This window comes from Glycine soja, chromosome 10 (genome assembly GCF_004193775.1).
Source record: "Glycine soja cultivar W05 chromosome 10, ASM419377v2, whole genome shotgun sequence".
NCBI classification, from domain to species: domain Eukaryota; kingdom Viridiplantae; phylum Streptophyta; class Magnoliopsida; order Fabales; family Fabaceae; genus Glycine; species Glycine soja.
Genome location: NC_041011.1, coordinates 4,288,484 through 4,313,068, shown reverse-complemented (window position 1 = coordinate 4,313,068; position 24,585 = coordinate 4,288,484). Strand labels below are relative to the sequence as shown.

The 24,585-nt window shown below is 32.7% G+C and overlaps 2 protein-coding genes across 3 annotated transcripts; one reads left to right on the top strand and one right to left on the bottom strand.

Annotated features, from left to right (window-relative positions):
• Positions 1 to 8,511: 8,511 nt before the first annotated feature.
• LOC114370264 (protein GPR107-like) lies at positions 8,512 to 9,792 on the bottom strand. The gene has a single exon (XM_028327563.1). It carries the CDS (start codon positions 9,790 to 9,792, stop codon positions 8,512 to 8,514), a length of 1,281 nt encoding a protein of 426 aa, XP_028183364.1.
• A 2,996-nt stretch (positions 9,793 to 12,788) lies between these two features.
• On the top strand, positions 12,789 to 22,181 carry LOC114371201 (phosphatidate phosphatase PAH1-like). 2 transcript variants are annotated; one of them, XM_028328644.1, is made up of 12 exons: positions 12,789 to 12,868; positions 13,159 to 13,599; positions 13,825 to 15,411; positions 15,512 to 16,092; positions 16,184 to 16,257; positions 17,711 to 17,795; positions 19,020 to 19,106; positions 19,867 to 19,939; positions 20,903 to 20,946; positions 21,060 to 21,188; positions 21,282 to 21,380; positions 21,471 to 22,181. In XM_028328644.1, exons 3-12 carry the CDS (start codon positions 13,962 to 13,964, stop codon positions 21,522 to 21,524), a joined length of 2,676 nt encoding a protein of 891 aa, XP_028184445.1. In that variant the 5' UTR covers positions 12,789 to 12,868; positions 13,159 to 13,599; positions 13,825 to 13,961; the 3' UTR covers positions 21,525 to 22,181. The 2 variants fall into 2 exon arrangements, with proteins under 2 accessions (XP_028184445.1, XP_028184444.1); XM_028328643.1 differs by having other exon boundaries at positions 13,809 to 15,411.
• Positions 22,182 to 24,585: the final 2,404 nt, after the last annotated feature.

Genomic DNA, 24,585 nt, shown 5'->3' with positions numbered 1-24,585 from the left:
ACAAGATGCGGTTCCATGGCGAAAAGATGACAGATGTCACTATTATTGAGAAGATTTTGCGCTCCCTAACAACAAATTTCAATTACGTTGTTTGCTCAATTGAAGAATCAAAAGACATAGATGTGCTGTCTATTGATGAATTGCAAAGCTCCTTGTTGGTTCATGAGCAAAAAATGCACAAAAGCTCTACCACAGAGGAGCGAGCACTGAAGGCCTCTACCGCTACCAATACTCATTCCTCCGATTTCAGAGGAAAGGGGAGAGGTAGAGGTAGGGGTAGAGGAAGAGGAGAACGTGGAAACAGAGAAGATAACAAGAATCCCAGAGCTAATACTATAAGCAAAGGCAGAGGACAATACTCTGACAGATCCAAGCTAGAGTGCTTTAGATGTCACAAATTTGGCCACTATGCTTCTGAATGCTATTCTAGGTTGCCTAATGATAGACAAAAGGGGGAGAGTTCAATTTTTACTGAAAATAAGGAAGTTGAAACTCTACTGATGGCTATTCAAGAAGGAGGAAAAACTGAGTCAGATATATGGTATGTGGATGCAGGTTGCAATAACCACATGAGTGGATGTAACTCTTCTTTTTCTTATTTAAATGAAGATTTTCATTCTACTGTGAGTTTTGGTGATTGTTCTTCTATAAAAGTAATGGGAAAATGTGATGTCAAGATAAAAACCAAGAATGGCTTTGTGGAAACAATCTCAAATATGTTGTATGCTCCTGATTTAAAAAGCAATTTATTAAGCGCGGGTCAATTACAAGAGAAAGGTTATGTCATTACTATTTAGAAGGGAGCATGTGAAATTTATGATCCTGTTAGAGGTGCCATTGCAATTGTTCAAATGAGTTCAAACAGATTGTTGCCATTGAAAATTGAAAGTATTCAGACTTGCTTCAAGACTGACATGGAAGATCCATCATGGTTGTGACACTTTCGTTATGGTCACTTGAATTTTAGTGGACTAAAGACCCTGCAACAAAAAAACATGGTGACATGCCTTCCTCAAATTACTATTCCTTCCCAAGTTTGTGAAGAATGTGTTGTTGGCAAACAACATCGATCTCAATTTCCCAAAGGAAAGTCATGGAGAACAAAAGATGTCTTGGAACTGGTGCATTCTGATATTTGTGGTCCAATAAACCCATCTTCTAATGAAGGTAAAAGATACTTAATTTGCTTCATTGATGATTTTTCAAGAAAAACTTGGGTTATTTTTTACAAGAAAAATCACAAGCGTTTTCTACATTTAAAAGCTTCAAAGCAAGTGTTGAAAATGAAGTAGGAAAGTCTATAAAGACTCTTTGCAAAGATCGAGGTGGTGAATATTGCTCTAAAGAATTTGAAATTTTTTGTGCAGAACATGGCATTCGAAGAGAGCTTACAACTGCATATACACTATAACAAAATGATGTCTCAGAGAGAAAAAACAGGACCATTTTCAACATGGTGAGAAGCTTGCTAGCAAGAGGAAATGTCCCAAAATCATTTTGGCCGGAAGCAGTAAATTGGAGCATTCATGTTTTGAATAGAAGTCCAACCTTTTCTATTCAAAATATGACACCAGAAGAAGCTTGGAAAGGGAGGAGGCCAGCGGTAGATCATTTCAGAATCTTTGGATGCATAGCATATGCTCAGGTACCAGAGGTAAAAAGAAAGAAACTGGATGACAAGGCTGAAAAATGTGTCTTACTTGGTGTAAGTGAGGTCTTAAAAGCATATAAATTGTTTAACCCATTAACAAAGAAGATTGTGACCAGCAGGGATGTTGTTTTTGATGAAGAAAACACTTGGGAATGGGAAAGGCAGCAGCCTAGTCAAGTCATTTACGACAACGATACTAAACACGAGCAAATATTAGCACCTTACATGCCCGAAAACTCCACAAATTCAACTCCTATAGCAGTTGTAACTTCACCAACAACCACTAGCATCAATGAAGAAGAAGCTCAATCTCATTCCCGTGTTAGAAGAAGGCCAGTGGGGATGAAAGATTACGAGGTAACTGGAATTCAAAATCCAATTACTCACTTTGCTTTGTTTGCAGATTGTGATCCTACAGCTTTTGAGAGTGTTGTCAAAGAAGAAAAATGGTGCAAAGCTATGAACGATGAGATTGATGCTATTGAAAGAAATGACACATGGGAGCTGTGTGATCTTCTAAGAGGACAAAAAACAATTGGTGTGAAATGGGTCTTCAAAACAAAGTTGAATGAGAACGGTGAAGTTGACAAGTACAAGGCTCGTTTGGTTGCTAAGGGATACAAGCAACAATATGGGACTGATTACACAGAAGTGTTTTCTCCGGTTACAAGACATGACACAATTAGATTGGTGGTCGCATTGGCAGCACAACAATCCTGACAAATTTTCCAGCTCGATGTCAAATCCGCATTCTTGCATGGATACTTGGAAGAACATGTATATGTTGATCAACCCCCTGGTTATGTTAAGATTGGAACTGAGGAAAAAGTTTACAAATTGAAGAAAGCCCTTTATGGACTAAAACAAGCCCCTCGGGCTTGGTATAGTCGAATTGAATCTTATTTCATTCAATCTGGTTTTTCAAAATGCCCTTATGAGCATACATTTTTTATTAAAACTAGCGATGAAGGGAAAATTCTCATCGTTTGCTTATATGTTGATAACCTTATTTTTACTGGAAATTGTGATGCCATGTTTAAAGAATTTAAGAAGTCTATGATGGATGAGTTTGAAATGTCTGATATTGGAATGATGCATTATTTTCTTGGCAGAGAAGTGGTACAATCAAATGCTGGTATTTTTATTTCCCAAAAGAAATATGTGGGAGAAATCTTGGACAGATTCCACATGCAGAATTGCAATTTTGCAACAACTCCAGCAGCATTTGGTTGCAAGTTGCACAAAGATCATGAAGGGAAAAAGGTTGACAACACATTTTTCAAACAAATTGTTGGCAGTTTGATGTATCTAACTGCAACAAGACCAGACATAATGTATTCTGTGAGCTTAGTTAGCAGGTACATGGAGTATCCTACAGAAGAACATCATGTTACTATGAGATGAGGAAAAAATTAACTCATTTTATTCAATAATCAATCAGTCAATAAATAGGCAAGATACATCTAAACTGCAAAGAAACTGCAAAGCTACAAACTAGGGAAAATAAGTGCAACGTGCAGAGTGCTGCAACAACGTGCAGAGTGCTGCAACAACCTCCTAAAGACTTGGTAAACTCAGTTAATATCTAAAACTAATCAAATAAAACAAATACATAACTGCCAGCTAATTAATTTCAACAGCCTCCCTTAAACTTAATGTTTCAAACATAAATTTAATATACATAACTGCCAGCTAATTATTTAATTTCAACAAGAAAACCTGGTTCAAAGCACGAAATAGGATGCAATACCGTTAACAATACCGTAAACGATACGCGCTATAAACTGAAGCATGAAAATACCACAAAAGACCAAGGTGAAAAGCAAAAAGACACGAATGAACTCAAAGAAGAAGAAGCCGATCTCCCAGCCATCAGAAGTGTCGTTGGTCTGGCCGAAGGAGAGATAGTTGCGGGAACCGTCAGGTTTGAGGTTGTAGAACTCTGTGTGGACGGTCACGGTGATGGAGGTTTCAGGGGAACAGTTGGCGAAGAAGAGGCTATATTCATTGGAGATGGTGACGGGGTAGGAATGGCTGAAGGTTGGGGGAGGTGAAGAGGAATCCAGCATGCACAAGGTAGGGTTTTTGTTGTGGGAATGAATATTCTTCGCTTATTAATTAGGAAGAAACCCAGCCGTGAGAGGTTCGCTTGGTGGGACGGCACCACCACGGACACCGACACCGACGACGGATTAGTGGTTGTGTGTGTAAGTTTATGAAAATTGTATTGATCTCTGCCGTGGGGGTGGAGGGCAAAGACTATTTGATTTGAAGTTAGAAATGTATTTTAGTATATGCGTTCCAATGCAAATTTAATAGGTGAAAATAAAATGAACCGCAAAAGTAAAAGTTTTATTTATTGGTAAAATTACTTTTGATCAACCAAAGCAAGTATGGGCTAAGACTCTGGTGAGGAAGAATGTTTTGCTCATCTTCCTAGGGTTTGGGAATTTTTGCCTGTTGGAACCTATTTAAGTGAAGCAGTGTTTTAAGTGTTCTGAACTACTAAAAGTCAAAAACTATATACTCCTAATTCGTAAAGATGTTTTCTATACAATGCCATGCCAGCCTATCTTTAGTTTCTGTCAAAATTCTTGTTTTCTATCATTGTTTATTTTAACATTTGCGAAATGCATTGCAGTTATAACTGTAAATAACTAGTAGTCTAGTAGTTCTACCGTCGTTGCCTGTAACTTTTTTTTAAATGATAAAATCATCATAATAAACTATACTGTATATGCCATTCTTAGCTTTCATAGTATAATATATAAACTTATATTTTTTTTTGCTTTTTTAAATGAATAAATAAACTATTCCTGTTGCCTGCTTTGATCGATAATCACTATTTTTGCCAAAGCAAACCAATAATAATACACATTGTTACTTTTTTGGATAAAGTAATAAATTATGTTACTCGTTGTTAAATTTAGGTTTAATTATTCGTCCTAATTTCATCATTTATATCTTTTAGTCTTTATAGTTTTAAAGTATTTTTTAGTTCCTATAATTTATATTTTAATTTTTTTTTAGTTTTTATAGTTTGAAAGTAATTTTTTTATTTCTTATAATTTGTATTTTAATTTCCTTTTAATCTATATAGTTTAAAAGTGATTTTTTATTTCATATAATTTATATTTTAATTTCTTTTTAGTCTTTACCATCAAAATATTAACTACAAAAATATTAACAAGTAATTCGTAATTAATTTATAACAAAATAATTTATGATTAAAAAAATACTTAATAATTTATAACTAATTTGTAACTAATTATTTTTTATATATATTTTAACCGTAAGGACTACATGCAATATAATTAAAATACAAATTATAAGGACTAAAAAGATCTTTTTCAAATTACAGGAACTAAAACAAAATTAAAATATAAAAAATAAAAACTAAAAAAACCACTTTCAAATTATACACACTAAAAAAAATACAAATAGTAAAACAATATGGATTAAATGAGTAATTTAACTTTAAATTTATCAACATTATATTTGCCGTATTCATTTCCTTCCACGATTACAATAATTCTTGAGAGTAAAAATCCAATCATACCATCTTCTAACTCCAGATTTTCTTCTTTGGGTTAGCATCTGTGAGAAAAAATTTCAAGCGAACTACGTACTATAATTGAAGAAATAATTGAATGTCTTTCAAATTGAAAGTCATATTGATCACAGAATATATACCATATACCATTCAAAATTTAATACTATCATGCAAAAACTAATTAGAGGGATCGGATTAGGGAAAACATGATGATCTTAATTTCTCGTATATTATATTATGAGCGTTGCAAAACAAAAAAGGCTACATGTAAAAGATTTAAATAAGCAGGAACAGAAGACTTAAACCTTAAACAATATTTAGCGCAGTACTGGAGTGATTTGAGAACTTGATATTGGCGCAGTGAACAAAACTGCCACAACGAAATCGTTTCAAACCTCAAGTTCATTGTTATTCCTTAACAGTGATCTCGGGCACTTGTTCTTCCTTCTCACCGATGACAGAGTATTCATCTTTCTCGAAAAGCCTAAACACGTAGAACACGACAATGCAAAACGCAAGAGTAGCAGTCTCATTGACGAGATTTCCCACCCACCAATACTCATAGACAAGAACGGTTTTCAGAGAAAATTGTTCAGAAATTTGAGGGAAGTAAACATCGGATAGATTTACCCATATGAGTCATAAGTCACTACATATGGAAATTTGAACTTTTTAACTTTCACTCGATTTGAAATTTCACCTCACACTCTTACTCCAACAATTTCTCTCTTAAGTGTGAGTGTGCCTCCTCTCTCGTGGAGAAGAGTAAATTCCAGAAAGATTTACACTAATAAATCATGAGCAACCACATAAGAAAACTGACGTCATATTTTAAAGATCAGATTTATGAATTTTTTTCTCACTTATGTAATATTCAATTTTTTTATTTTTATTCGAAACTTCATATCACATTTGTATTCTAACAAAAATAACACAAAAATAACACAAAGCGCGTGAGAAGCAAGTACCCAATGACAAGTATGCTGACCGCATGATAAGGCTAAACTTATCCAAGTTCATATCATTCTTCCCTTCCATGAACGATCTCACAGACCAAACAATAAGCAAAACAACCACAAAGCAAGAGAAGAAGTCGAGGAGCAAGAAAACCTGGTTCCATAACTCTTTCAAATTTATGGTGTTTTTTTTTTTTTTGGATCAAGTCTTTGTCCAGTACGTACTGATATTCGTCTCAGTGCTGAAATTTTACACCCAACGTTCATGCTAACATCCGTGGCTAATTGCTTACATAAATATAGTTAAAAATAAATGAATGTAGTTTTATACAATTATTAAATAAGGTTAAATGTTTCATAATTAAGATTATTGAAATATTTTGCATGTGATTAAATTGAAACAGAAACTACAATCAGTTCAATCATAGTGAAACCAATTCCGAGAAGAACGCGAGAATGGAGAGAAAGAGAAAATGAAACACGAACGACATTGATCGGAGAATGGATGACGAAATTGACAATGCGAACGAAAATAAGAGAAGACGAGCATGCGTGAGTGAGTGAGCGATGAACGCGAGAAGTGTAAACCTAACCTTTGAAAAATGCAAAACGGAGCCTTCGCAACTCAAACCTTCAGAGCCCGTTCCTCTCTTCTCCGATCGCGTTTGATGACTGCAAGTGAGAGCTAGAGAATGCGTAACGAGAAGTGTAATTAGGAAAATAATATTTAATTGAAGATGTTGAATATATATTATTAATAATTTTGATTTTCAATATTAACTAGGAAAATAAACATGATAGCTAATTTATAGTCAATTAGCTACAAATTACTTACTAATTTTATTCCTAGTTAAAATTAGTAGCAAATTACAAGATTTCTCATAATGCACCCATCTCACATTATTATTGAAAAGTGAATATGTTTTCCTCACAAACGAGTTCATAATATGTAAGATAATGTATGAATTTTGTATTTATTTTATTTTTAAAAAATACATGTGTATAAAATATAATAGTTGGCTTTTTTTTTATCACATTTATAGAAAGATTTTATAATTGCATATTATGGTCAGCTTATTTTGAGCCCTTGGATCTTTATTGATGGGTAGGATTAAAAGTTATAAATTATATACAAAAGACAAGAGAGTTTTACTGTGATTAGACGGACTATTTCATACAAGTTTAAATTAATATTATAATAAATATTTATTTTTAGAATTTAAATGTATAGTAAAAATATTTTAAACGTGTAAACTATATTTTAGGTTTATAATAAATTGTTTATATTTTTATACAAGATTATTTTTAAGTATAAACAAATTTATTTAAAAATATATCAAAACTTAATTTAGAAATAAAAATATATATAACTCAAAAGACATAATTTTTTTCAAAGAAAATTAAGCATATGGGTAAAGAAAAAAAGAAAGTTGTTTGAGTTTTTTTTTCTTCTAAATAATAATTATATTTTATTGGAGACATTAATCTTGTCCAGTCAAATAAAATGACTATAAATGATAAAAATTTTAAATATTTAATATAATTACATACTTAAAATTTGAAATGAGACTATTAATTAAGATGAAACAATTTCAATGTTAGTTATTCACGTGCTTGGTGATGTAGTTTGAATAGTATTTGAAATGATTGAAGGGAATAATAAATTAAAAAACTTATAGGAATATAAAGCATTAGTAGGAACTATTATTGAATGAAAGAGTTTTTAGAATTTCTTATTGTGTGAAAACATTTCCTTTAACAACTTATTTCTTTTAATTTATCTTTCTTGTCTTTAATTATAATTGAATTTTAAATAATTTGTCGATAAATAGAAATAATGTTGTATTACAATATCACAAATTTAAAATATGATTTATATGTTTAAAAATATATATTTATTATAAATTTAATTTTAATATAATTTATATATTTAGAACTATCTATTTATTATAATATTAATTATAAAAGTTAAGCATATATTAATGAATAATCTAAAATACTATTAGTAAAGTAGTCCAAGCACGCTACAGTATTTCAAAAAAAAAAAAAAGCACGCTATAATAATACTTTGGCTATTTTCCTTTTGAATATGACTTTAATATAGCTTTTAATCCCATCCGTTCATATTAATCCAGGGGAAGCAATATTTAAATAATATATAACATGATCAAAGATATTTTCCATTTACACCATATATGTATTATGACTTATGAAAATTGCGAACCAATTCCAGTATCTACACCTAATAACATCTCTAACAGTAGTAGTAGAGAGTACGTGAAGAGGCATATTCATCTTGGATACAAACTGTGTCTGCAGCGAAATAGTTTCAAAGCTCAACTTGGGTATTTTTATTCCTTAACAACGATTTCGGACACTTGTTCTTCCTCGTCACCGATCACAGAGTATTCATCTTTCTCAAGAAGGCCAAACACGTAGAACATGGCAATGCAAAACACCAGAGTAGCAGTCTCCTCGACGAGATTACTCACCCACTGATACTCATACGAAAGAACTGTCTTAAACGCAAACATGACAAAGCGCGTGAAAAACAAGTAGCCGATGACAACGAGGTTGAACCGCTTGATAAGACTAAACTTCATAGCTGCTGCAGGCTCGCCTTCTGTAATTTTCCTGAGTGATCTCATGGACCAAACAACAAGGAAAACAACGGCAAAGCAAGAGATGAGGTCGAGGAGCAAGAAAACTTGGTTCCATGTAACCCAATTTATGATATAGGGTCCAGTATCGTGAACAACACTGTAAGCACAACACGCCAGAACCTGAAGCGGGATAACTAGGAAGAGCACCTTCTTCCCCCTCTCCCGCACGAGCGGGTGGAGGAAGGTCCAACGAGTCCCCACCAAAATGACCACGCTGAAGAGCAAAACGACGCGAATGAGGTCAAAGTTGAAGAAGAACACATCCCAACCGTGAGTGCCGGTGAGCTTTACGTGGTGCATGTCCAGTGCGGCGAAGAGATGGCTGAGACCCGTCGCGAGGAGGAGCTGGGGCATCAAGAGGTGAATCCTCTCAAGGGAGCGCTTGCTGACGTGGCGGGGATAGAGAGAGAAGGCGAGGAAGAAGGAGAAGTAAGCGAAGGAGAAAAGGAACAAGAGGGAAGGGAGGTTGGTGTGGCCGGAGGAGAGGTAGTTGCGGGAAGCGTCGCGGTTGAGGTTGAAGAACTCCGTGTGAATTTCCATGGAGACGGAGCTCTCGGGGACGCAGTTTGCGAAGAAGAGGCTGTATTCGTCGGAGATGGTGACGGAGTAAGAACTGTTGAAAGTAGCGGGAGGGGGAGGAAGATCGAGGAAGGTGAAGAGGTGAGAGGTGTAAGGGGAATTGAGGATGCAGAAGGTAGGGTTTTGTTCCATTTCTATTATAAATTGGGGAAGGGATTTTTCGCTTATTAGGAAGAACCCTAACCGCGAGAGGTTCGGTTGCGACGACGGCGCCACCACGGCCACCGACGACGCCGCGATCGCCACACGGCCTGGGTAGGTGAACCCGAATTTCTCGAAGAGGATTAGGGGTCGGGTGTCGGAGGTTATGGTAATGGTTTTGATCTCCGCCGTGGAGGGAGACAGCAGGAGGAGGACGACGACGGTTAAGACGCCGGTAATGAAGACCATTTTGCTCATCATATCTTCCACGGTTTGGTGATTGTTGGAATGATTTAAGTCAACCAGTGTTTTATGTGTTGTAACACTACTAAAAGGTCGAAAACGACTGGGTATATATATATATATATATATATATATATATATATATATATATATATATATACTATGTTGTTTTATATTTTTTAATTTAACATTTGTCCACTAATTTGTAAAGATGGGACTTCGAAATGCATTGCGATTACGACTATGTCAAGTTTGGCTTTTCCAAACGGCTTTTAGTTTGTCATGTACACTTGGCCGGAGTTATCTTGAATGATCCATAGATTCTTATCTATTTTAAATATTTCTTCATCATATTATAAAATTGCAGAAGTCTCATTCTAATTTTTTATTCAATTTAATTACTGCTGAGCACGTTACTATTTTATATATGCATTAATAATTCCCAAACAACCTAATAGTAATCACTAATAATGCAATAAATACATGAAAATGACATTTTAAGTCATGTTACAAAAAATTATATCACATAATAACTTCAAATCAAGCCTGACTCATGAGATTAACATAATAATATAAGATTTCATTACATTAACAAATAAAAAAAATATATTTAATGAAAATATCATTGAATCAACATCAATCACACACTATTTACTGTTTACTCTAAAACCAAAAACTTCAAATAAAAACCTAACAAAATTTCTATTTCCATGAAATCATCATTGTAAGTAGAAGAAAAGTGAAATATTTTTAAATATAAAAATAATGAGAAAACACATTTAAATAATCCAATGAGAAACTCATAAATAGAACCTCATGGATTAAAATGAGAAAATAATAGTAAAGGTAGAAGTTTTGTAAGAGTCTAAAGGCATGTGTTTTTGAACCAACAAGGCCGAAAATGGTAAGCTCTCTTACCCTTGAAATCCACAAAATAAAAGGCTGAGGGGTAAGTGCATGTTCGGATTGAAGTTATAAATATTGTACACGTATTTTAATGTAAATTTAAACGATAAAAATAAACTGAAAGCAAAACCAAGAATGATGATCTTTTCATAAAATTACTTTTGCCTCACAAACATAAAAAATGAAAATAAAAACACTAAATTAGAGAGATGGAAAACTTAATTAAGTTTTTTTCATTGATAAAATCAAATATATAAAGAGGAACACGTTTTCTTTCTTTGTACACCTTGAATAAAGATTTTTTTACATTATTTTTCAATTATAAATTATTATATAATAAATTTATTGATTTTTAAGAATTATTTTAAAAATTATATGCAGAATAATATAAATTTTTTTACACTTATAACACATGTCTATTAAACACGTGAAATTTAATATTCTTTTATTTTTTATATTAAATGAAACTGAAGATAGATAAAAAAAAACTAATATTTCCAATGAAAAAGTTAAATACAAATAATTTAATTAACATATATTGTTAGTATAATTTTTTTAATACTATCAACTAATAAAAATAAACCTTGGTACAGTTTTTAAAATAGTTGTTATATAAATTAATAAAAAAATTATTATACGTGATTTATGATGAATGATGTTGTAAAAAAATACTATTTATTATTTCTTTACATAGAAATATCATGGCATACTTGTAGATAAATCGTACTACATTAATAGTTGGGCCAATAGAGAGACTATACAATGACAATGAGGAAAACTTAAATAGAAGAAAACAATAAATCTTCATAATTTGTTGTGGATGGCAAAAGTGGCATATGAACATTGAGAAACATAAAACATGGGCAGTGTGGCACACGTTAAATCATTTATAATTCCAAGCTGTTTTCTCATCTGCTTTAGTTTTTTCTTCTCCCCTAAACCGTCACCTAACGCATCACGTGGTCAACGCGTGCGTAATTAAAAATTGTCAAAAGTCCCAAACAAGCTACGTACAGTATAAAATTAGTAATATTCCGAAAGAGAAATGAGAATAAACCTTCGTAGCATAACCGGATTAATGGATTAGTCATACTCATCGTCATGGGTGTTTATAAATCGTCTTGTTGCATTAATTTATCTTCACATTCTTTTCATACGGAACAATTAAATACATTTTTACAACTATAACACTCATATATCCTACTTAAATATGACGTTAATTTATATTCACATAAAAATAATATAAATTTGTTAAAATATATTTTAATTTAATTTTATATTTATATGTTTAAATTATATATTATTAATAATAAAATATTTTGAATATAATATGATATTATGTTTATATTGATTATTTATTCTAAAACATACCTGATAATATATATTTTAATTTTAGTTTTATATTTTTTATATATAAGTGAAGAATGGTATAATATATATATATATATATATATAGACTCAACTAGCCTAAACATATTCCATATATTTAAGAAGCTAAGACTTTAGTTAATTTGAGATTGATATCATCAAAATTTTGAGTAGAATAAAAGTTAGGATAAATTTGTCAAAGTTAGACATCTAATTACTCCTAAAATGAATAAAGAATAGGTGAGTGTAGGTCGAAAAATTTAAGATTATTCTTGTATTTTTTTTCTTTTATTATGTTAATATTTATTAATTTTATTAATAATTAATTTTTAGCAAAATAACCTAATTGACCAATTTTATTAAAGTTTTTCATAATCATCTTTTTATTATTTACAATTTGAATTTAAGATCTTGTTTTTTGGATTTAAAATTAGTTTCACTTGAATCAATAATATATGTTGGTAGATCCTTCTTGTTTTTTTTTTTAATATATCTCAATTTAAAATGAATTTTAATAAGTTTAAATCTAAACATAAAGATAGAGTTTAACATTACAAACTCGTAGTCGACTTATAGAAGTGAAGAAGGAAGGATCAAGGCAACCTCATGTAATATTAGAAAGACAATCCTAGGTTGGGTCATTCTCAATCACCTTAAAAACACCTAAGATTCTCTATTATTCTCAATCAACTATTGACAATATATCTATAGCAAAGATCATAACCTCTCACCCTCAATATTCCAAGACATTGTAGAGATTTCTGAAATGTAAAACAGTGTAGCTGGGTTAGAGTTGCTTGGAAGACTGGTAAGAACACTTATATGCATATATCTTTTTAAAAATTATATTTTTAATAATCTTATATTAATAATAACACTTCCTAATTTAATTAACAACATTTTATATAACATGAAAACATTTTTACATTAATATTATTATTTTAAAATGTACATTTTAAAATAAATCTTAATTCTAATTTTACATTTCTTCAATTTATAATTTAGTTGTATAGTAAAAAAATATTGAAGTATTTTTAAATTTTAATTAATGGAATTATATTCAAGTTTAAATAATCAGATTTTTTTAATGTTAACTAGTCACAAACAAGACCACTGGGTGGTCGGTGTTGTGGTTCGTCCATGCTGAAGCACGAAAACCAACGAAAATGACCAAAAAGCCCCGAGCACGATTCGTTATTTATACATTATCCGCCAAAGCAATTCCCGTATTATGGCTGCGAAAATGGAGTAATTGAGGATTACCGTCGTCGTGGGAAGTAACTATTTAATGCGTGGAGCGAAAAAGGTTTGGTTCTGAAACCGGGATTTTTCTGGTATCCAAATCCTTCAGAACTTCAAACTTCGAAGCCTCCACGAAAAAAAAAGTTGATAACGACCCTGGAGAAGGAGGTGGAGGGTTCAGAACATCAAAGGGTTAAAGCAACAATTTTTAAGAACAACATTACATAAAAGAAAGAGAAGAAAAACCAGAATCGCCATCAGTTTTTTGAGTCTCCAGGTTGTTTTTTTAATGAATCTGTAAGTACCCTCTTTCTATATTGATTTTTCTGTTTTCAGCTTTGGATTTTCAGTCCTACCCTTTCATTTTTCTCTATATGGGTGGGAAAAGTCATTTTTTTGTTTTTGTTTTTTGTACATTAAATTGGTCATCATGTATTCATGTTTTTGTTAAATTTGTTGTTGTTGTTGTTGTTTATAAATAAGTTATATTTGTGTTTGTCATACAGTGGTGTTGTTGATCAGGAACCGTAATCAGTGGAAACAGAAAAAAAGTTGTAGGAATAATTTATGTATGCCGTTGGGGTTGGTTATGTTTGGAAGCAAGTTTAAATTTTGAGGTCTGTTTTGTTTTTTTGGTCTCTCTCTGGAAAAGAAAAAAAATGAATGTGGTAGGCAAAGTTGGAAGCTTGATAACTCAAGGTGTCTACTCAGTTGCTACCCCTTTTCACCCCTTTGGTGGGGCTGTTGATGTGATTGTTGTTCAGCAACAAGATGGGACATTTCGAAGCACGCCTTGGTATGTTCGGTTTGGTAAATTTCAGGGTGTACTCAAAGGTGCCGAGAAGTTTGTTAGGATAAATGTTAATGGTGTTGAGGCCAATTTTCACATGTATCTTGACAATTCGGGGGAGGCTTATTTTTTGAAGGAGGTGGATGATGATAAAGTAGTTGATTCAATTGAGGCTGTTCAAGATTCTATTGACAAAAAGAATGGCTATTTGAGTAATGTTCATAGACTTGATCATAGCATCTCGGATTCTGGGGTGCTTCAGTTGAAAGATGAGAGTGATTCCTTGGTTTTGCCTCAACTTCAAAGGGCAGAATCTGATGTTGATAGGAGGTTTTATGAATTCCCGGATGATCGATCTTCTTTAGAAGATTCAGTTGAGTTGTCGGAATATGAGTCTAATTCGTATGAGAGCCTAGAGGGAGACAATTTTGGGGAGTCACAGGGTTCACATCCAGAGATGGTCTTGGTGAGTGTTGATGGTCATATATTGACTGCCCCTATCTCAGAATCAGAGCAGACTGAGGAGAATGTGCAGTTAAAAACTCCTCAATTTCATCTGGGACCAGGTGAAGAGACTGACTTATGTGAAGGCAACGGAGAGTTTAGTACTGGTGAAAGTGCTTGGGCTGCTGATTATATTAATCAGTTGGGTGCTCAAACAACTAATGTCCAATCTAGACGTTGTGACACTAACGGTGATGATAATACTTCTAAGCTTTTGCTTGAAGTTTGTCAAGGAGAGGAGGCACATATTTGTCTAGCACAGGATACCGTGGAGATTAAAAATCAAGAAGATCATATGAAAACTGATTCAGAAGAGGCTGCATCAGGTATCAAGAGGGAGAATGTTTTCAAAAGTTGTTTGGAGCTACAAGATTTTGGTCAGCAGGCTGGAAATGCTGATTTACAAAATATAGGTTCTTCATTGAAGATTCAAAATTCAGTAGAGGAATCTAATGCAAGTCATCCTGCAGTTGATGAAAATGAACAGGAGAGCATTGCAATATCTAAAAACGGTGATGAGTTATCACCTCCTAGTGGTTCTGCTTCTTCTAATGGCCATAGATCACCGAAATCAGAGTTGGAAACTCAAGAGGTTGAGAAAAATGCATCAGGAGAAGTTGAAACTGCTTCTGGCTCTCATTCTGTCACTACTTATAGTGAACAGAATGATGAACACGTTGACAAGACAGTAACAAATGATGAGTTAGATGATAATCAACAAACCCCTGCACTCAAAGATGTTAGGGCTACAAGTGAGGTGGTGGAGCCTCAAACAGAAACTTCCAATAAAGGGGATCAAAGCCATTTGGGTTTGGGTAAGACCAGTGCTGCAAATGAGTTGCTCTTGGATTCTGCAATTATTTATTTTATATTAATGGACTGTTTATTTACTTTCATTCATATTGTAATATGCAGGATTTGAGATCTCCCTTTGTGGTCATGAACTTAAGGTGGGCATGGGTTCAGTAGCTGCTGCTGAAGCGTTTGAAGCACATCGCATATCCGTAGTTGACTTCACAAGTTCTGCTCCATCAATAATTAAAAATCAAAATCTTGTTATCAAGTTTAAAGAGAGGTACATGACGTGGGAAAAGGCTGCTCCTCTTGTTCTTGGAATGGCTGTTTATAGTTTAGATTTACCTGTTGAGTCCAAAGATACAATTCCTGTGGAACAGGATCATGCATTGAAGTCCAGGGATGATGATCTGGGATCATCTTCGTCTGGACGCAGATGGAGACTTTGGCCTATTCCTTTTCGAAAGGTCAAAACATTTGAGCATACTAATAGCAACTCATCAAATGAGGAGGTATTTCTAGATTCTGAGTCTGGATCTCTGATAGAACCAACTCCAGCATCCAGTACCCAGGGATCTCCTCATAAGCAATTTCTAAGAACAAATGTTCCCACTACCAAGCAGATAGCATCCTTAAATCTCAAAGAGGGTCAAAATTTGGTAACCTTCAGTTTCTCTACAAGGGTTCTCGGAACACAACAGGTTTTTGACATTTATTGATGTTCTAAGTTCCTGTATTAAGTTTACCAGTGGTTGGATTTTGTTTAAGAGATAAATTTTAATTACATAACAGGTTGATGCTCATATTTATTTATGGAAGTGGAATGCAAGAATTGTAATTTCAGACGTTGATGGAACTATTACAAAGTAAGGCTATTTGACCATTGCTATTTTTCTTTACAATTCTGTTCTCCATTTAAGTGGATGTATATTTTAGATGAAATCCCTGTATGTGTCCATATTGCAAATTTTAGTAATCGTTGATGCTATTGAGACTGTTACAAAGTGCAAGACAATATAGAAGAGGTTCAGGATCTGCTTTGAATGTATGAAGTTTCATATTTCTAGTTGTTCGTTGTCATAGAGTCAGGCTTTGTATAAGCTTATGGTGCAGTAAATGACTTTTAGTCTGAGTAGATGAACCAAAGCTTCTGTCATTAGCCTGCTCACATCCTCTTAAAACTCTGTTGCTGATCCTTTGACTAAATATTGTGCAAAATTGTCGTTTTTATTTTTTTACATTGTCTAGCCATGATGGTTGTGTTAGGGACTGCATCAGATAGGAAAAGGTAGATAGAGAAAGAATGAAACTATCTTTATTGATGACTCCTTTTTGGAACAATGACTTCAAACAGTAGATAAAATATGAATGGGTAGTTAGTTAGTTAGTTATAGATATCTGGGACTTTGAGATCCCGGTCACTCCTCTAACTTCTTACAACTTCCTCCAAAAGTGACTCCTTCCCCTACCTTCATTCTATTTATATCAGCATAACTGCCTAACTAATTCTTAACTAACTCTCCTTTTTACAAAGCCTCATCAACAGAGGCGGCTGCACAATAATTAGGCCTAACTCTACTTCTCCTATGGTATAGCTTCTTAATGGGAGGTCTTACAGATTGCACAAGGATGTTTTCTTGTAGAAACTTTTTCCCATACCAAATTTGTCTGTTATTTATATAGATTAGGGCTGTGAAAAATAAAGTTAATTTAAACCAAACACATTTAAAATTAAAAATAATGTAAACAGTTTTTAAGCCAAACTGGTTTAATTCTTAACAAATGCTTTGGTTATCTATTTTTTAAAAACTGGTTTTGGTTTAATGCAATTAGTAATTTTAACTAAAACCGGTTATACCCATTTTTGTTATAAGAATTCATTTTTAAAAATATTTTTAAATCAGTTTCGGACCATTTTTAAAATAAGTTTTGGTTTTAAAACTAGTTTTCAAAGTCTGTTTTGAATTAAAAATCGGTTTTGAACCAAACCCAGTTTTGTTCATAAATCGCTTTAATTTCTGGTTTGGTAAAAAACCAAACTAGTTTTGAAAAAAATAAAGTAGTTTGGATTCAGAATCGAATCTGCATATTTGGTTTTAAATTAAATTTGTTTTGGTTTTATATACTAAACCAAACCATGCACACCCCTATAGTGTAGACGCATGATAAATAGTTGTTAAGCATGATTGCATTTGCTATTATGATTAGACAAACATGTCTGAATGGAAGTTGTGTAAAATAATCTATGGAGGGAGTAAAAGGCCGAGTTGCATTATGGTTTGAGAACCATGATAAAAACTGTTTTTTCTTTCCTTTTAGGTCTGATGTTTTGGGGCAGTTCATGCCTTTAGTTGGCAAAGATTGGACACAATCTGGAGTGGCAAGGCTTTTCTGTGCTATTAAGGTATGCATATTTTTTATTTTTACAGATCTAATAACATATGTTCATTTCAATTGGAATGGGATTGTGATGGCAAAAATTTAGTGAGGTTTGTTTTATAGATCTTATGTAAATATATATGCACCCATAAATTTAAATGGGTTTAGAAGGAACTAAACCCTGCTCCTTTGAGCTTGTACTTGGGATTACTCTGCAAATGAACCTGGAGTCTGGTCAAGTCATTTTTGCTCAATCAACAAGCATAGTAGATAGGAAGGCTAATGACTAATGAGACTTGGCTCTTTTGCAGCCATTTAATTGAGATGGTACAATGTCCATAGTCTGCTTTCATTACCATACAATACAACATTTACCGCTTTCTTTTACTTTTATTATTTTTCCTGTTTCACTTTGCATTTCATCAATATTATTATTAAGAATTTAAGATTACATACCTATGAATGTTTAGTTTATGTACATGATTCAATTAATTTTGGTATCAACAGCCTTTAATATATTATCACATGATTCAAAGATTAGATTTCTTAATTTTGTTTTCTATGAAAAATTATTAAATGGATTAAGTGTCCAAGACTTACTCTAGGAGTAACCCTTATCTTAATTATTATTATTAGTTGAGGACTAGGATCCAGTACATTGTAGGAGAAAGAAATAAGAAGATAAATTGAATAAAACTTTATAAGTTAAAATCAACTTGTCTACCTAAAATTTTGAGATTCTGTTTCATCTACTCTAAAAGTAGAGGTGCATATGAGAAAAAGGGTTATACAATGACAGTGTAAAATTTTTTACACAGTTATCCAATCACAACCCATCATTTATGGTAAGTTTGTTGACTTTTAAAATAATTATCTTAAAGTAATTCAAACGGTGATTTTTTATTGGATGACCGTGTAAAACAATTTTACATTGTTAGTGTATAGACATTAACTCTAAGTTAATTTTAGCTTATGTGAAAAGTTTGATTCATTTTACCTTTGTATTTCTTTCTCCTATAAGTGACTTTTGATATGTTTATACAAATTGGCCCCAGATTTCTGCTTATATTTCTTTCCATTAGAATGAAAATGCAAATAAATTTATTGGTTAATTTGTTATCGGCAGAACTTTCCTATCTATCTAATGTAAAATGCAGTCGCGCATGATGTTATGGTGAAGCCTATTGTTCCATTGATTTATATCTCAAGAAGATTAATGTCTAAATACTAGATCTGGATTTTATGTCAGGAAAATGGATACCAACTACTTTTTCTGAGTGCCCGTGCAATTGTCCAGGCATATCTAACCAGAAACTTCTTGCTTAACCTGAAACAGGTATTTAAACAACCAGGTTTTCTGTGATCAATGGCAATTTATTTCCAACATTAAAATTATTCTGTGATTTTGAAGTATTTGTATCAAGGAATCAACGTATGAGCTTTTTTTCTTTTCTTTTCAATGTTATGGTTGTGTGGCATCAACTGCCTTACTAGTCTTGTGGAGGAGTATCAATCTTGATTTAATATCCATAAGACATTACTTTTTTTAACTGCATATTTGGCTGCTTGATTAAGATATCATTTCATGGTAGCCACAGGCAAAGATGACATTAAGGTACCATGGGGTTTAAAAACCTTGAAACTGTAGTTGCTAAAAATTGCATGTTTGAAGGAAGAAGACATTAGCATTAGAAAAAGAAGAAAGCAGTAAAATATTTGCCCATTTTACATTAATTTTCTATGTAGGTTAAGTTAATCATGGAAAAGTAACATTCATATTCAAATAAACAGTAAAATCCTTTTAGTGATAAAGCAGGATCATAGATGGCTAGCTGTTTTTACACTTATCAGAATTTTAAATTGATTACCATGAAAATTTCATCAAAGCACTAAAGGCAAAGCACCTGATCTGAGCAAGAAGGGTGTAATTCTGACCTTGCCTCAGTATTAGTGTCCATTTCTGTGTGTTAGGGAGAGGAAAGAGGCAGTAAAAATTTTTGTATTATGTTTTCTTTTTATTGTCCTGAAATATAATTGCATCATTGTTGACAATGAAGGGATCATGTAATAATACTTTAAACATTGCGTGCTTGCAGGATGGAAAAACCTTACCAAATGGACCTGTTGTTATATCACCTGATGGATTATTTCCCTCGCTTTACCGAGAAGGTGGGGCACCTCTAACCTGAGATTAGTTGTGATGGATACTGCAATATGTTGTTCATGTAGCCAGTTATTGATGTTATAATAAAGATTTCACTTTTTGCTTATGTGCCTGTGCTTTTTGTTTGATGATTCTGTCTTTCCAAAGTCACGCATACTGCTGCGAATATCATGTAATTTGTAGTGTTTGTTTGGGAAACACCGAAAATTAACTATTCCCACCATGACACACGTTTTAATGTAAAATCTATGACTGATTAATCACACATTTCAATATATCCAACAGTTCAGAATCAATTATATCAAATAAAGTCTACCCAACTTTAAAACAGACAGGCTCGAAGTTCTTTCCTCACCCAAAAATGTAACAATATTTTATTCATTTTGTTATTAATTACTTGAGGGCGAGCCCTGGTGCAGCGGTAAAGTTGTGCCTTGGTGACTTGTTGGTCATGGGTTCGAATCCGGAAACAGTCTCTTTGCATATGCAAGGGTAAGGCTGCGTACAACATCCCTCCCCCATACCTTCGCATAGCGAAGAGCCTCTGGGCAATGGGGTACGAAAAAGAGGGCGAGCCCTGGTGCAGCGGTAAAGTTGTGCCTTGGTGACTTGTTGGTCATGGGTTCGAATCCGGAAACAGCCTCTTTGCATATGCAAGGGTAAGGCTGCGTACAACATCCCTCCCCCATACCTTCGCATAGCGAAGAGCCTCTGGGCAATGGGGTACGAAGTTTGTTATTAATTACTTGGATAGACTGAAGTGACTGCTTATATCTTGAGCTCGTTCTTATCTATTTATTCATAATCTTACCCAAATTCCTTTGCTTTATCATTTGTGAGAACTATAGACAGCCGGCTATTCATTTTTGTTAATTCATGAAATTTAACTATTTATGTAAGTGATCTGTACTTGAATCCATTGTCTCTGACTTGTTATTTTGTGTGTTTGGCCCCATTACTGATGGAAGTGATAAGAAGAGCACCTCACGAGTTCAAGATTGCTTGTTTAGAGGTAACTGCCAGAACACAAAACCATGCCACTGTGATGTATAACAGGGAATGTTATTGGAAGGCATCTTCTTATCGACATTATAATACATATGGCCTAAAATTATTGTTATGCAGGATATCAAAAGACTTTTCCCATCTGACTATAATCCATTCTATGCTGGATTTGGCAATAGAGATACAGATGAACTTAGTTACAGAAAGATTGGAATCCCGAAGGGCAAAATATTTATTATCAACCCTAAGGTTTGCATCCTGGACTCATATTTCTGACGATTAGTATATTTTATTTATTTATTTCTTCTTTGTGACCAACTAAATGCCTATGCAAACTAACAGGGTGAGGTAGCTATTAGTCAGCGTATCGGCGCAAAGTCGTATACATCATTACATACCCTCGTCAATGACATGTTTCCACCAACTTCTTTGGTCGAGCAGGTGACATATCATCTCCTAGCACCAGTTAGTACAATGGAATATGGACTTCACAACCAACAAAATTGACTTCTAATTTCTGAAATATTGCAGGAGGACTACAACTCATGGAATTATTGGAAAACGCCATTGCCAGATATTGATTAGTTTCATTGCTTAAGATACTTAGTTCCTTTTTGACAAGGATCCGTTGGTATGGAAGATGAAACCATCGATGATGTTAACCGAAAAACCAGAAATTCCTCCTATGTGACCCATTCATGACCATAATTGATTGGAGGGTATCCTTCTATACAGGTTTCCTTGATGGGGATGACCGTACCCTTGCTTTCCTTCTTTTTGATCTGGCATTAAATCCTGATTTCATTATAATCCTCCTATCAACAGAATTGTATAACATTTAGCTTACTTGTTATATTGTACTACACCTTGTATATTTTTCAATTTTGATTGGGGGTGATAAGGGAATAATGACATAGGCAACTTCATCTCTAGCTCAAATTTTGGGTTGGGTGGATACAGTGCATAAGTACTAAGATTGTATTTCATGCCATGATATGCAACTCTTAAGTCTTAAACCTGGTATTGATATTTATCTTTAGTTTGTCCATCATGCTTAAAAACATTAGGAAACCAATTACACCCTATTGGAGTGAGGAGCTTGAACAGGCATGCAACATGAAAGCCAAGGTAGTAAACTCTCTTGTTTGACATTTTATACATTGGCTTGAATTGTAGATTGTGAAAAACTTATTTGTTGCCCTCAATATTGTAATATCAAAATGGATTACTCAATTGGCTTAATGATTTGTTTGGCTTCAATTTTGTATTTTCACTTGACTCTTCTGCCCCTTTTTTCTTTTCTTTCTTAAATTGGGTTCTCCTCTCAATCTTTTGTTTTTCTGGATTTATAGGAAGTTTATGACAAAGATTTACTCTTATTTTGAAAATATATTTTTTATTGAGAGTTTGCTTCAAAACTAAACCTTTGATCCAACTTTTTTTTATTTATGGACTTAAAAGCTACTGTAAAACTTAAAATAAACTAGGATTTTTTTTATATAGTTTTAGCTAAAATTATCCTTTTAAACTAAGTTTTAGTTTACGTCATGCAGTTCAAGATGAGAGAAAGAGGGAGATTAGAGAGTATGTAACTTTTTTTAAAAGCTATTTTTTTCTTATAAAAATTAAGTTTCTTAATTCTTTAAGAATTTTTCTCTAAATGTGTTTAGTTCAATTTCTCTTTGTAAGAAAACAAACTAAAAAAAGATGTTTCGAAACTATGCTACTTGTGTTTTCGAAATGTATTTTTTAAATGCTTATATGCCACAAAAATTGAATTATGGAATAATTGAATTCTAAATTTTAATTTCTGAAACATATAACATTTAAAAAATGCATTTCGAAATTTAGTTTTGAAGTAATTTTACTTTTGTTGTATCAATTTTCGAAATTTTCTTGTATTCGAACCTTAGTTCCTCCCAAAAGTGGCCATGCAAATGATACTATTGCATGGAAAAGGTACAACTTATGGTATGATCACTATGAAATCAGCTTATAGTCAAGTCATTGATGAGGGTGACCTGTATTTCAAGCGCATTTGGGATTGGAAGGGTCCTAAAAGAATTCGAATTTATTATGGAAGGTAGCAAAAAATGGGTTACTTACAAATTGTAACAGATATGAACAAAGTTTGTTGTAAATTTTTTGTATAGCATTTAATTCTTATGAATTAAAAAAATACTTTTATGTAGTATTTCTATTTCAATAAGAAAATAATTATTTTCATTACCTAAATTGCTATTGACACTATTAGTCATAACAATTTGATCATTCTATCCTTTTTTTCTTTTTCCTACACCCCAACCCTCTTTCACTTTTCTCTTCCTCTTTCATAACACACCCAATCCTTCTTTTTTCTCTCTTTTTTCTCCATTGCTTTTCTTCTTCTCCCGTCTCCCTCGGATCATCTAATGTGATAATATTTTTTACATAATAAAATCATGTTTCTACTGAGTTAAAAATATTGTTTCATTATTTTTTTTTTGCAAAATAATTTATAAAATAAAAATATGTTTTCATTATGCAAGTATATAATGAAAATATGTTTTCACTGAAAAAAATGGGGAAAAATGGGGATGACAAAAAAAATACAACAAAAACATACTTTCGCTATATAATAGGGGTGAAAAAAATAAAAAATAAAATTTTCATTATACAAGTATACAATAGAAACTTACTTTTGTTTTGTATTTTTTTTTCTATCCCCAAATTTTTATTGTACAATAAATTAGGGGGCAGTTTTGAAATATAGGTAAAGCTCTCACGTTGGTAGTGCCGTTATATAGCAATCCCCAATTATAATGATACTGTTGAAAGAATAATACTTAAAAATAAGTCAATAAATTTACGAGAAATCCTATTGCCGCGGAAGTTCAAAATTTGAACGTTGGAGTAGGTGAGGAAGGACACGTGCCAGGTGATTTGAAGGGTGTTGGGACTGCAAAAGATATTAATAAAATAAGACTTCTATTTTTAGGACTTTGTTATTAATTGATGTAAAAATTGGTGGTGATTCATGTATGCATGAAGGGTTTGTCCCATGTAACTCCTGTTTTGCTATTTGTACACTTCTTGTGTTAAAATTAGCTTTTTATCAATAAAATTTATTTTGCCTATAAAAAAAATAATAACTCAATAAATTCCCCGAGATGAAATAGTTCAATAGTGAAAAAAACCAATATGATTCAATACTGAAAAAGAGTCAATACAAATATCGAATCCTCCTTTTGGACATAATATCGAGTCCTCCTAAAACACATTAATACCAATAAGAATATATGCTAAGTTATTAAATTTATTTTAAGTCAAATAATACACAAAAAAATAATACAAAACAATAATCATAAAAATAAAATACTTATACGTAGAGAGAACCTTTTTGCTTTTATAATAGTTCTACCTGTTCGAGTAAAATTGTTTCTCAAAAAAAAAATTATGATCTTCTAATTTTTTACTACTTTTAATTTTGTATATTTCCATTTGTAACTCAGCTGTGAATTACATTACTCAAAGAAAGAAAGAAAGAAAATACACACACATAAAAAAAAATACTCAAAGAACATTAATGTCAATGAAACAAGAATCTTTACCATGCATTTAGGAGAATGGGTTATAAAACTAAAAAAGAATTATAATAAATGATGAT

Coding starts and splice junctions, on each gene's coding strand:
- LOC114370264 (XM_028327563.1), bottom strand. CDS start 9,792: ATGGTCTTCATTACCGGCGTCTTAACCGTCGTCGTCCTCCTCCTGCTG.
- LOC114371201 (XM_028328644.1), top strand. CDS start 13,962: ATGAATGTGGTAGGCAAAGTTGGAAGCTTGATAACTCAAGGTGTCTAC. Junction 16,258..17,710: donor GTTGATGGAACTATTACAAA/GTAAGGCTATTT, acceptor CTTTCCTTTTAG/GTCTGATGTTTTGGGGCAGT. Junction 17,796..19,019: donor GGCTTTTCTGTGCTATTAAG/GTATGCATATTT, acceptor ATTTTATGTCAG/GAAAATGGATACCAACTACT.